This window comes from Trichoplusia ni, chromosome 5 (genome assembly GCF_003590095.1).
Source record: "Trichoplusia ni isolate ovarian cell line Hi5 chromosome 5, tn1, whole genome shotgun sequence".
NCBI classification, from domain to species: Eukaryota; Metazoa; Arthropoda; class Insecta; order Lepidoptera; family Noctuidae; genus Trichoplusia; species Trichoplusia ni.
Genome location: NC_039482.1, coordinates 9,153,791 through 9,164,934, shown reverse-complemented (window position 1 = coordinate 9,164,934; position 11,144 = coordinate 9,153,791). Strand labels below are relative to the sequence as shown.

General features: G+C 39.0%; 2 protein-coding genes across 4 annotated transcripts; both read right to left on the bottom strand.

The window, feature by feature from the left end:
• Positions 1-21: 21 nt before the first annotated feature.
• Positions 22-2,914, bottom strand: LOC113494387. Of its 2 annotated transcripts, none has more exons than XM_026872703.1 (2): positions 1,363-2,914; positions 22-710 (listed from the first exon to the last, which is right to left on the bottom strand). In XM_026872703.1, the coding sequence occupies exon 2, from the start codon at positions 687-689 to the stop codon at positions 117-119; it is 573 nt and encodes a 190-aa protein (XP_026728504.1). In that variant the 5' UTR covers positions 690-710; positions 1,363-2,914; the 3' UTR covers positions 22-116. The 2 variants fall into 2 exon arrangements, with proteins under 2 accessions (XP_026728504.1, XP_026728503.1); XM_026872702.1 differs by lacking the exon at positions 1,363-2,914 and adding an exon at positions 792-1,346.
• Positions 2,915-2,992: 78 nt separating this feature from the next.
• Positions 2,993-11,009, bottom strand: LOC113494385 (probable ATP-dependent RNA helicase DDX27). 2 transcript variants are annotated; one of them, XM_026872701.1, is made up of 16 exons: positions 10,774-11,009; positions 10,497-10,583; positions 10,027-10,168; positions 9,582-9,682; positions 9,082-9,277; positions 8,489-8,640; positions 8,053-8,136; positions 7,631-7,758; positions 6,684-6,881; positions 6,194-6,338; positions 5,599-5,781; positions 4,952-5,132; positions 4,353-4,547; positions 3,858-4,003; positions 3,149-3,356; positions 2,993-3,112 (listed from the first exon to the last, which is right to left on the bottom strand). In XM_026872701.1, the coding sequence occupies exons 1-16, from the start codon at positions 10,867-10,869 to the stop codon at positions 3,009-3,011; spliced, it is 2,346 nt and encodes a 781-aa protein (XP_026728502.1). In that variant the 5' UTR covers positions 10,870-11,009; the 3' UTR covers positions 2,993-3,008. The 2 variants fall into 2 exon arrangements, with proteins under 2 accessions (XP_026728502.1, XP_026728501.1); XM_026872700.1 differs by having other exon boundaries at positions 2,993-3,356.
• Between the last annotated feature and the right edge of the window lie 135 nt (positions 11,010-11,144).

Here is an 11,144-nt window from a genome sequence, read left to right as displayed (position 1 = left end):
CATAGTAAAAATGCAAATTTACCTTATAATAACATTTATTGAATGAATGAAATACAATATGTCAAGAAAGATGATCAATTTCTCGTCTAACAATAATATACCACATCAAGAAACATTTACTTTTTAATACGTTTAATCTCCTCAGACTTAGCATTGATAACCGTTTGAGAAATGTCGTCCATTACTTTTAGCTTCAGTTCGTCATCCTGGAAACTCCTGAGGAGGGACCTCACGAAGTGGATGAAGCTGTCGATCGGGTCCTCGTCACTGGGGTGTCCCTGTGAGGCGTTCTCGTAGGGTGCTCCCAGTAACTCAGATTTGCGAACGATCCTTGCGTATTCCTCGTCAGATGACTCCATCTGGTCCCTCATGTCTCTCATCTCCCTAGCCTCCCTCGCATCCCTACTAGACTCTCCTGTCGGCCACTGCGGTGCCTCGCCGGTCATCGACGAGCTCGACGAGACCGGGCTAATCAGACCAGTAGTCATAGGGCAGTTTCGTCGCACCACTTCAACGGGCTGCGTCCCTATGACGTTGATAGAAAGAAGCCCGGAAGGAGTGGGGCGCACCCTCACATGAAAGACTTCTTGGTCTGGCCCCGTCATCGGAGCCGGATTCTCGTTTGGATCGATTATGAATTCTGTCTCTTGTTCTTCAGGTTGGTTTTGTATGTTGTCCCTGTAATCCATCTTGCGTGTTCCGGCGTTAACCTGAAACATTACAACCAATCTCAGAAGTGGGCAATGGTTCCTTCACAGAAATAAACCCTGAAATTATTCTTGTAATAATACCTTGCTCATATTCAATGATTTAAGTCCGATCCTAACTTCAATAAACTATCAAATTATGTAAAAAAGATTACAAGGTTAGTTTTATCAAATACGTATAAAATGGAAAACCTCATCGAATGCCAGTAATGGCTAACACTTAAAAGCAAGAGCACTACGCGCTTTTTAAGAGGGTGCGTAAACGACATCATAATCTATGGTTATACGTATTTATTAACACTCTGTGGCCGCACGCACTTTCTTACGCACCCCACCCAATCTTGCGTAGCTGTATTGTAAATACGATTCATAAAGAATAGTCGCGCGTCGTGTGCGTGCGAACTCGTTGGCGGGCTTTACACTCCCTACGGTCTACGCACTTCAATAAATACACAATTGATGCGTAACATCGGTAACAATACACATCAAACGCGTTAGGCGGATAACAACTCACTCATTATCTACACAATTACTTCTTATTTGGCACTTAATTCACGATTGGCGCAGTGTAAAATGGCGCCTAAAGCTAAATCTCCAATTCTACGTTGTTATTAAACACTACCGCGCCTAAAAACATTATTAATATAAAAATTACCTGCGTTCTCAGCTTTACGTATGCAACAGTATAAAATGGTCGTTCACAATGTCGTAAGCTCGGTTCAATACAACAGTTTGAGTATATCTCGTTGATTCTGTTGCGAATAATCAATAATTTAACCCTGAAAGTCCTATTCTTCAATTTTTACGACTCGAATACACAGAACACTTGTTTTAAGTAATGTTCTGACTGATATGTCAAAACATTGTATAAAATGGTGTTATCAGGGGTGTTATGGCCCGTGATCGATGATACGAGAGTGGAAGCGAGGCCAAAGAGTAAACATCCCTTTCTGCGCGTTTCCCGCGCAGGATATCTATGAAACATGTACCACCCTTCTACCTATAGTGCCTACCTCTACCTGTTTGATTTCACCCTACATGCTAGCTAATTATTGAACGTGAGCAGGATGACGGATGTATTATCCAGATGAAATGCTAAGCTTGTGTAGGATTTGTGTAGGATTTAGGTTTTACAGTAATTTCTGTTCCTGACGCATTAAGTAGGTTATAAAGGACATAAGCTATTCATTTAGCCCGCAATCGTCTGGCGATTTTGTAATATTACATCAACATATGTAAATTATACCTAGCTTTGAAGGGGAAATAAGACAGGATTTTAATAAATTCCGACCAAAACTACTGTACTTATAAGTAAGTTTGTGTCGAATAAATTACGGCGCTTAGTTTTAAACGTTATTTTGGGTTTCGCATTATTAGATATCGTAAGACATTATAACTCCAGCCGCAAAAAGAGGTACAACAAAATTATAACATAAACGAAAGTTGCTGACCAGATTCATAGTTGCGGGGTAGATAACCGAATGTTTGCAAATATATTCGAGTAGGTACAAGTTAGCGCGCACTGGAAAAGAATATTTGTGACTTAATCATCTCTTAATTAAGACACCAATATTTGATTTTACTTCTTAGCTTTATTGGTGTGAGAAATTGATGGTGGGAAAATAGGATATAGAAATCCATTGATTTAAATCAATGTAGAAATCCGAAAAGTCAGATGTACAATCATCTGACTTTTCGCTTAAGATGATTTGTCCAGTTTACTGTCGGGGTTTTTTTTATTTAGCAAGTAGAGTACGTTCATAGGCTGGTAGAAACAAAATTAGCATAATCATAAGCTTTTTCGAAAGAAATAAAGAGAAAGGTATTTTCTCGAGTTGCCTACATTGTTTCGTTCCTACCAATATTGAATAGATATAAACACCTATTCTACTGATTTGCAATAGCTGTGGTAAAAAAAATATTTAAGGTTACTGATCCCGTGAGAGGCTAGGAGGTCAAAAAGCTGTCATCAACCTGTAACAACTGTGTATTGATATTTGTTTTTTTTTTTTATGAAATAAAATGGATATTATAAGGGTAAATATCACTTTTTTACCGTTTTTTTTTTTGTAAAATGGACAAGTTGTTTGTAAGTAACTTTTAAAACTGCCCTATTGGAGAGATCTTGTGACGTTAGTTATTTTTGTTTTTGAATTTGTTTGTTGACGTTTCTTTTAAAATCGGTCAATAACGTCAATTTTGTTTGTCTTTACTCTTTTACGCATCATGGTATCAATGCAAAATTCAAATTTTAAACATTTTTAGGTATAAAATAAAACACAAAATTAAACAAAGACACATTTATTTATTTTTCCTCCGCCCCCCCTTTCCCGCTTGAGGATTTCTCCCCCCTTGAGGCTTTTTCCCCATTTGAGGCTTGCCGAACGCCTTGGGCTTGCCTTTTCCTTTATCTTTAGGCTTGCCTTTCTGCATGCCTTTGCCTTTTTGAGCCTTGTTAGCGTCGTATCGGAGTCTTTTGGCCGCGGTTCGGGACGTGTCAGTGAGGTCTGTGGCGAAGTTGCTTTGTTTCTTCTTGCTTTTGTTAGCTGTCTTAGGGCGTTGTTTTGGAAGGTCGTCGTTATCGTCAACTGCGCGTATCCTACGTTGCTTTTTCTTGCGTTTTTCCATACGGGACTGGAGGAGAGCGACCTGTGAAGGAGTTTATCGATTAGTTAAATAATATGACTATTTCGGCTTCTAGAAGTATTTTTTGCCAAGAACATAACGTTATTTATATAAATTATATATAGTTTCGAATGAAATAGTTAATTCTACAAATTTAATAAATACCATCATTTTCACATGCCAAATATTATTTTTTAAGCTAGCCGGAGTCGACATATTCTAACTGACTATTCTAAGAAAAGTCGCCACAAACTGTGTCGCCACAAGTGTCAGGGAACACTGCCTTTTTTCATGAATTTCTTTCTATACTAGTCTATAAATATATATGATCGTGAGCATTCCAAGTATATTAGATGCTTGGAATCCTCACGATAATTTCCTTCACCGTTATCAGCGGTGTCTAAGGATAATTGAGAAAGGACATATAACTTTACTTTTTTTGGTACTTTGCCTGAGTTGGGATCGAACCTGCACCTAGTGACTACAAATCCATGCATATGCAAGGACACCACAACTTGTACGTACCTTTTCCATCTCCCTGTTGACCCTGTCTTCCGGCGTGTCCTTCGGCTTGTGCTTGGTGGGGCGCTTTTTCTTGCGCGTGTCATCACCCGAGTCATCATCATCATCGTCTCGCTTGCGCTTCTTACCCTTACCGCCTTTCTTCTTGTCTGTTGTCAGTATCAAGTAGTTATTGAATGATAAAAATATAGGTTTTGATGTCTTAAAGTTATTCCACTAATACTACAAATCCGAAAGTACGTGTGTACTTCGGCTGTACCGATGTCGATGAAATTTGCTATGGAGGTAGGGGTTAAACTGGTGAAGAAAATACATTGCATACGAATAATAACAAAAAATATTCCCGGTGTATGAAAAATAGATGTTGTCCAATTCACAGACCTAACCAATTCGGACTCAAAATTTCATGTCAATCGGTCATTCACGTACACTATGACATGGGAATTATAAACATTAGATATTTATTCCTTTATATTATAAATCTATTATATCTGGTACCTTGGTCAGGGTGTCGTGTGAGTGCCAGCCTCTCCTTCTCCTCTCTCTTCTCGCGCGGCGTCTGGAACCACTCCCTCTGCCGCTGCGGCTCTATCCGAGGCCCGTCCTCCGTCTTGATGGCTCCTTCTAACTTTGCTGTTTGTTTCTCCATCTTATTCATTTGTTTCTCTGCGTATTCTTCGTCTAGTATTGCAGCTGTTGGTAGAAAATTATTTAGAATAGTGTTTTTAAATAAAAAAAATAATCAATTAATTTTAAATAGCTGAGTGGGTTATCATCTTAACAACAATCATGATTTGGTAACTTTCACACGTCTGTCTAAAAAAATTTTTTCCATATGCGTATTGATACCATTCATCCTTTAATTTTTGCAAGTTACTTGAGACACATTAACTATAACATTAAATAACTGTTTCTGCTACATGCTTACAAATTAATAAGTTTAATTATTCTATGCGGGGATACAAACCGCGACACACTTTAAAACGTTAACATAATGAGTCTAGTTGCATAGTTAGAAAGTGTCATTTTTATGGACAAGAACCGGCAAAAAACTCCATAAGTTACTCTATCCGTGCAGTAGTGTTTGTTAGCCTCACATATCTCGGTCTCGAGTCTCGCCAGCCGGTCCCGGTACTTGGCCACGATGTCGGGCGGCAGCTGGCGCGACTTGACGGGCCTCCGCGCGCGCTTCACGATGGCCTTGACGAGGCCGCGCTCCGCCTCGCCCGCCAGCGACACCGACACGCCCGCGCGACCCGCTCGCGCTGTCCTACCCACCTGTGGAGAAAATATACGTAAGAAACAAGTATGGGCAAGGCCTTGTCATAGTTCTAATACCGTTTCGATAAAATATACGTAAAAAAACGAATATGGGACATAGATATATTGTGATTGCCATATTTTTTTTAAATGGAAACAGTAAACTTTCTGCCAAGAAACACTAAATATCAGCTAGCATTTTTACACGTGAGATCTTTAAACTATAACCTACACCCATCTAATGTTACAATCAATGTTGAACTATTACATTACCCCTCACTAACAAAGTTCTCATTTGAGTGAAACCACGTAATATCAATCTCCTTTAGGTATACAAAATAGGGTGTGTAAAAAAATAAGGTCGAGACGTCGACTTGGGACAACACTGCCTGGTCCGTTTATGATGAAGGACTATGGGTCCGAATCCAGCTATACAACTTAAATAAAATTTATTAATTAAATAATGATGTGACTAGTAACTGACCCTGTGTATATAATGTTCGAGCGTGGCGGGCAGCGTGAAGTTGATGACAGTCTTGACGCCGGGGATGTCGAGGCCTCGCGCCGCCACGTCCGTGGCCACCAGCACGTCCACCTGCTCCTCGCGGAAGCGCTTCAGCGAGTCCAGGCGCTGCGGCTGGTTCAGCGCGCCGTGGAGTTCCGCTACCTACAGAGTCATGGAGAATTAAATACACTTTTTATATTACGAAGAGCTTTTTTGAACGATCTAAACTTAACCTTTAGGTCTGATTTGAAAAAGCTTTTAGTGGTAGATAACTCATTAATGGAGGAAGGCTCTAGGCTATAGTATCACGCTATTATTAATAAGAGTAGAGTAGCAATGAAATGCTACAAAAACGGAGAGAAGGTAGGGGATATTTAAAAAAAATGGATGTGGATACATTAAATCAATAATATATAACTGATTTACTTCAGTTGTATATTTGATTTCGTATTTTTTAATATTTTTTAGGCAAAAAAAAACTTTCAACGACCATTTTTAAGTACCTAATCAAATGGAGTATAGTGTTAAGTTTTCAAGTCCTACGAGTATATGTTTAAGATGTATTGTGGTCTACCTTGACCCCGAGCAGTCCCAGCGCGACATGCAGGCGATGCGCCTGGCGCTTGGTCTGCACGAACACGACGGCGCGGTCGCGGAACGTGCGGCACACCAGCGCCGCCAGCAGAGCCTCGCGGTCACACTCGCGCTCGCGGCGGATCCTAACACACGAACAATATTCATTCAATTACACATAATATATATTGTTGTAGTCAAATAAGTCGTGTACATGTGCAATTATTTATATGACTACTTTTTATCTTGGGGAACAAATAGTCAGAGAACTGGTCCGGAATAGATAATTGCATTTCAAAAGTAGTTAAAAACAAATTAATAACGTACTGCACGTTATTCATTAAAAAAGAAAAAAACTTCAGACATTCCTCTTTACAAGACAGTCTTACGTCCAGCAGATCTACATTAACAGCCTAGTATTTCATAAAACAACACTATTAGTTTTCATCAAGTCATCCTAAAGTATCAAAAAATAAAACAGCACATCTTACCTAACGAACTCCTGCCTCAGATTAAACGCTACATCCTTATTGGAGTCCACGAACAGCTTCACCGGCTTCTTGAGAGAGACGGCAGCCAAGTCTTTGACCTGCTCACTCATGGTGGCTGAGAACAGCATGGTCTGCCGCTTAGGGGAGCACTGACGGATGATCTCCTTCATCTGCTCTGCGAAGTATTCGTCCAGCATTCTGTGGAGATAGGTGGGGTTTTAGCAGGTCAGGGGAAGAGAGAGGGGTTGACGTAACTGGGAGTTGACTGCACGGATAACCGAGGAGTTGAGGTGACCATGCCAAACCGACTGAGCGCGACGTGACGTGGTTTCGATACCCGCGTAGGACAAGAATTTTTGTGATCCACGAATGCTTGTTCTGAATCTGGGTGTCTTTGTGCATGTGAGTTGAATGTTTGACACAAGGAATAAGTCAATGAATGCGGGAGTCGTTTAACAAAAAGTTATTTTAAGGCTCAATAAGAACTGAACGTAATCTCATAATTTTTATAATAACTATCGTGAGACTGATTCATTATTAAATGATGTAACGGTTGGGTTAGGTTAGGTTCGGTCCGAAACTAGTCGGGCTACCCCGATAAATACGCGTGAGTAAACCGTTACATCATTTAATAAGTACTCTCATAAGTTGAATAAAAAATTATCAAACTTGCATTTACTTCTAATGGCTCGACGTTTCGATCACGTTACTCTGATAGTAAACCTAAGCAGACGTTGTGTTATTAGAATTCAAATGATGAAAATATGATGGTTCCTAAAACTGTATAAGCAAATTCATGAATGCGAATTTTTTTTTTTATATCAGAGCTTTCACACCAGACCAGAACCGTATTTCCGGTTAATGTAAACTAGTCAGTAACAGTAAGTCATCATGACATAGCGTCTTTCTTCTCAAACCCTGAGCACCTTCTAGCAGAACAGACTCACCTGTCAGCCTCGTCGAGCACCAGCACCTCGATGGACTGGAGCCCGAAGGACGGCGTGTTCCGGATGTGGTCGATCAGCCGCCCCGGGGTCGCGATCACTATGTCCGGGTTGTGACGGAGCACTGTTTCCTGTGGAGAGTATTATGTTGATGTGACTTTTCTTACGTGTATTTCTTGACAGTTCTTGAAGCTCGAATATTTTTCAGTGTCAGGAACATAAATACAGGAAAACATAAATATTATGTATTTTAATGACTGTTCTGTTTCGTGTACCTGAAATAAATAAACAAAACAAAGTCTAGCCGTCAGACATTAAATCCAGAATTCGAAGAGATTAACTTTATCTTTGAATCGCTAATTTTCTACCCTGTTCTCTGGACCAAAAGCAATGCTTTTCTATATTAGTAAGTTTATATAACTAACCTGATACTTGACGTCCAATCCACCGACGGACAAACCGATGGTGACTGGGGTGAACTGTGATAATTGCCTCGTTACCGCATGGACCTGACAAAAACCATACAATACACATAAAACTATAAATACTACCAAAAAGCAGAACTGTAGAGTCAATCATAGCATAGTTACAAGGATAGAATTCTCACTTAGTAAGCAAAATTTTGTCTCTTAATATTTAAATACCTATAGCTATGCACGGTGAAAAATGCCGTGAAAGGGGTTAAGCTTTGAGTATAAGAATTAAATACATAGTAGATAAATTATACCCAGACACAAAACAAATCATACTCATTATAAAATAATTTATCCAAAGTGGGATATAAACCTAAATTATTAATATATTTGCGTGTCATTTCATTCTAGACCTTATTCCTCTCATCACAAGCTACAAGCCACCCACCTGCGCGCCCAGCTCGCGCGTGGGCACGAGCACGAGCACGCGCGTGACGCGCGCGGCGCCGCCCGCCTTGTGCAGCAGCCGCTCCAGGATGGGCAGCATGTAGGCCGCCGTCTTACCTGTGCCCGTGGCCGCGCACGCGCATACGTCCTTGCCTGGGGGGCGAACAGTACGTCATGTCAAAAGAACACACATTTGACCCATACGGATTACCAAGGCTGAACTTTTTGACAGGTTTCGTGCGATACAGACGAGTCTTGCCAACTCACCTCTACGTAAACATTAGCTCGCCAAAGCAGTATCCTCAAGCATAGGATTAGAACTCAATATATGTCATAAAAAATTCAGGCGATCCCAATAAACGGGGCAATAATCTACTGTTAGGGGCGCCCGAGACATATATAAGTTAATCATGTTTTTTTGGTAAATTTAACAATGTCATCATTTACACAGCTTGTTTGAATGTTTAGCACTCAGCACCTTGAGATTCATAATCTCCTTTATAATGTTGATTTGGTACATTTCCTAGAATTTACTAATGAATTTGTCAATGACATTATAAACACAACAGATTCAACACTAATATGTCTACTAACCGAGCAACGCCACTGGTATAGTGGCAGCCTGTATGGGCGTGGGGTGCACGTAGTTGAGCGAGCCTATCGCCTTGAGCAGCGGCCGGGACAGGTTCATCATGTAGAAGGATGCATTCTCGTCGTACGGAGGAGGTTCCTCGAAGAAGTCCGAGTCGTACTCGATACGGGTGCCTTGTTCTGTCTCGTCTTCGAGGGCCTATGGGAGTGTGATGGTTATTAGTGTGATTAGCAGCCAGACTTATATGAAGCTAAGAGATGACTTGAAAACATGGAATTGCTAGAATTACTGCTATTGCCCCAGAGAGCCAGATATTATTAGAATAAAATAAAATTATTATCATATTCGTTAACACATATGTGAATAATAATTAAGATACCATCTGATACTTTATGCAAAGTATGAAAAAATTAACATTTGTATAAGTATTTGTGCTACGTGATGAAGTAGAGATTTTGACCCGAAAAGTAACGCAATTTGTAACTGTATTAACAGGACTGACCTCTTGCATTTTTTGTTTTTTAGTGATCTTCCTCTGTTTAGTTTTAATTTCATCTCTTTTGAGTTCATCGTCCGATATCTCCAGCTCACCCACGTCACTGTCTGCAAGGAAAACAACAATATCAACAACTCAGAGAAACATAATGATTAGAGTCGACTTTTACTAATTTTGATCACTTTATGACTGTTGTAAACTTATAAATCATATTATTATACTTTCTTGTGTTGTGGTCATAATTATATATTTAAAAACTGTTTACAAACAAATCATTATCGGGATAGATGAACTATAAAATAAATAATTCAAGTATAGTAAGGAAACCAGAATATTAAAATAATTAGCCAAACCTAAGGAAATTGGTGAAGATGTAGAGATAACATTACCCAGCATTAAAACAGATTTTATGCATTCAGTACTCAGGCGCCAATGCATATCTAATTATTACCTTTAGCTTCCACATCGGAGTCTGTGTCAACGTCATTAGAGTTTCCATGAACCTTTACTTGTGCTCTTCTCTTCTCTATCTTCTGGTCTAGTGTCTGCTTAACATTACGTCTGACATACTTCTGCAGATCATCCCATGGATTCTAAAAAGATGAACTTTTATTTTTAATGAGTTTTTCTTACTTTTATATATCTGAGTTTTTTTTTATGGAAGGACACATTTATGTGTACATACTGGCTATTTACATTGTTAATCATTAATTTATGGTATTTTTCTATAATATAGCAAAATATGAGTCCTTTTTTCAATTGTTAATGGGTATTTCATAACAGTTGATAATCTTGTACAACCTCACCTATAAGACATTATTGTAATCCCGTTCCTTATGAGGTGACAACTTAGGCAAACCAATATCTGGTATTACTAATGTAAGTAACTACAAATGCTTGGCATTAATAAATTGTTTTTACCTTATTATATTCCTCAACTGAACCAACAAATTGGAACTTAGGATTGAAGTCTGCTTTCTGTTTTACCTTCTGCTTCGACGGTTGATACTGAGAACAAAATTAAGAAAATTATCAAAATATACGTGTTATTTTTCAGGCAAAGTTGTAAAACGGATTTGTCGAAAAGATTTTCACCCCTGAACATATATAATAATGTATTCCAAACATTTATTTACAATATATACATATATATATATATTTACAGCAAATTGGGGTTTTGCGAAAGTTTCCAACTTACTTCAATTTCTTCATCAGATTCCTCTGAGAAATTCTCGACTTCTTCGCCATCGTGAATAGTTTTAATAAACGGAATTGTATCTGTCGTTGTCGTCATATTTATAGTTCTAATTAACACGACATGCTACGACTATTTAACTGAATTGTTCTACGGAATAGTACAGAATTGTTGTATTTTATAGGTTATTTTACCACTTTCGCATGTTGCTCTTACACGTTCCGTTTTACAATAACAAACCATGGCAGATGGCTTTTCATAAACGTCATTTCCACAACTTTAAACTATTATAAATTAGCGTATAAAGGAAAACTTTCAATTCGTTTAGAAACCTTTAGCGTAATTTGCTCATTTTTATGGCATAATATGCTCTG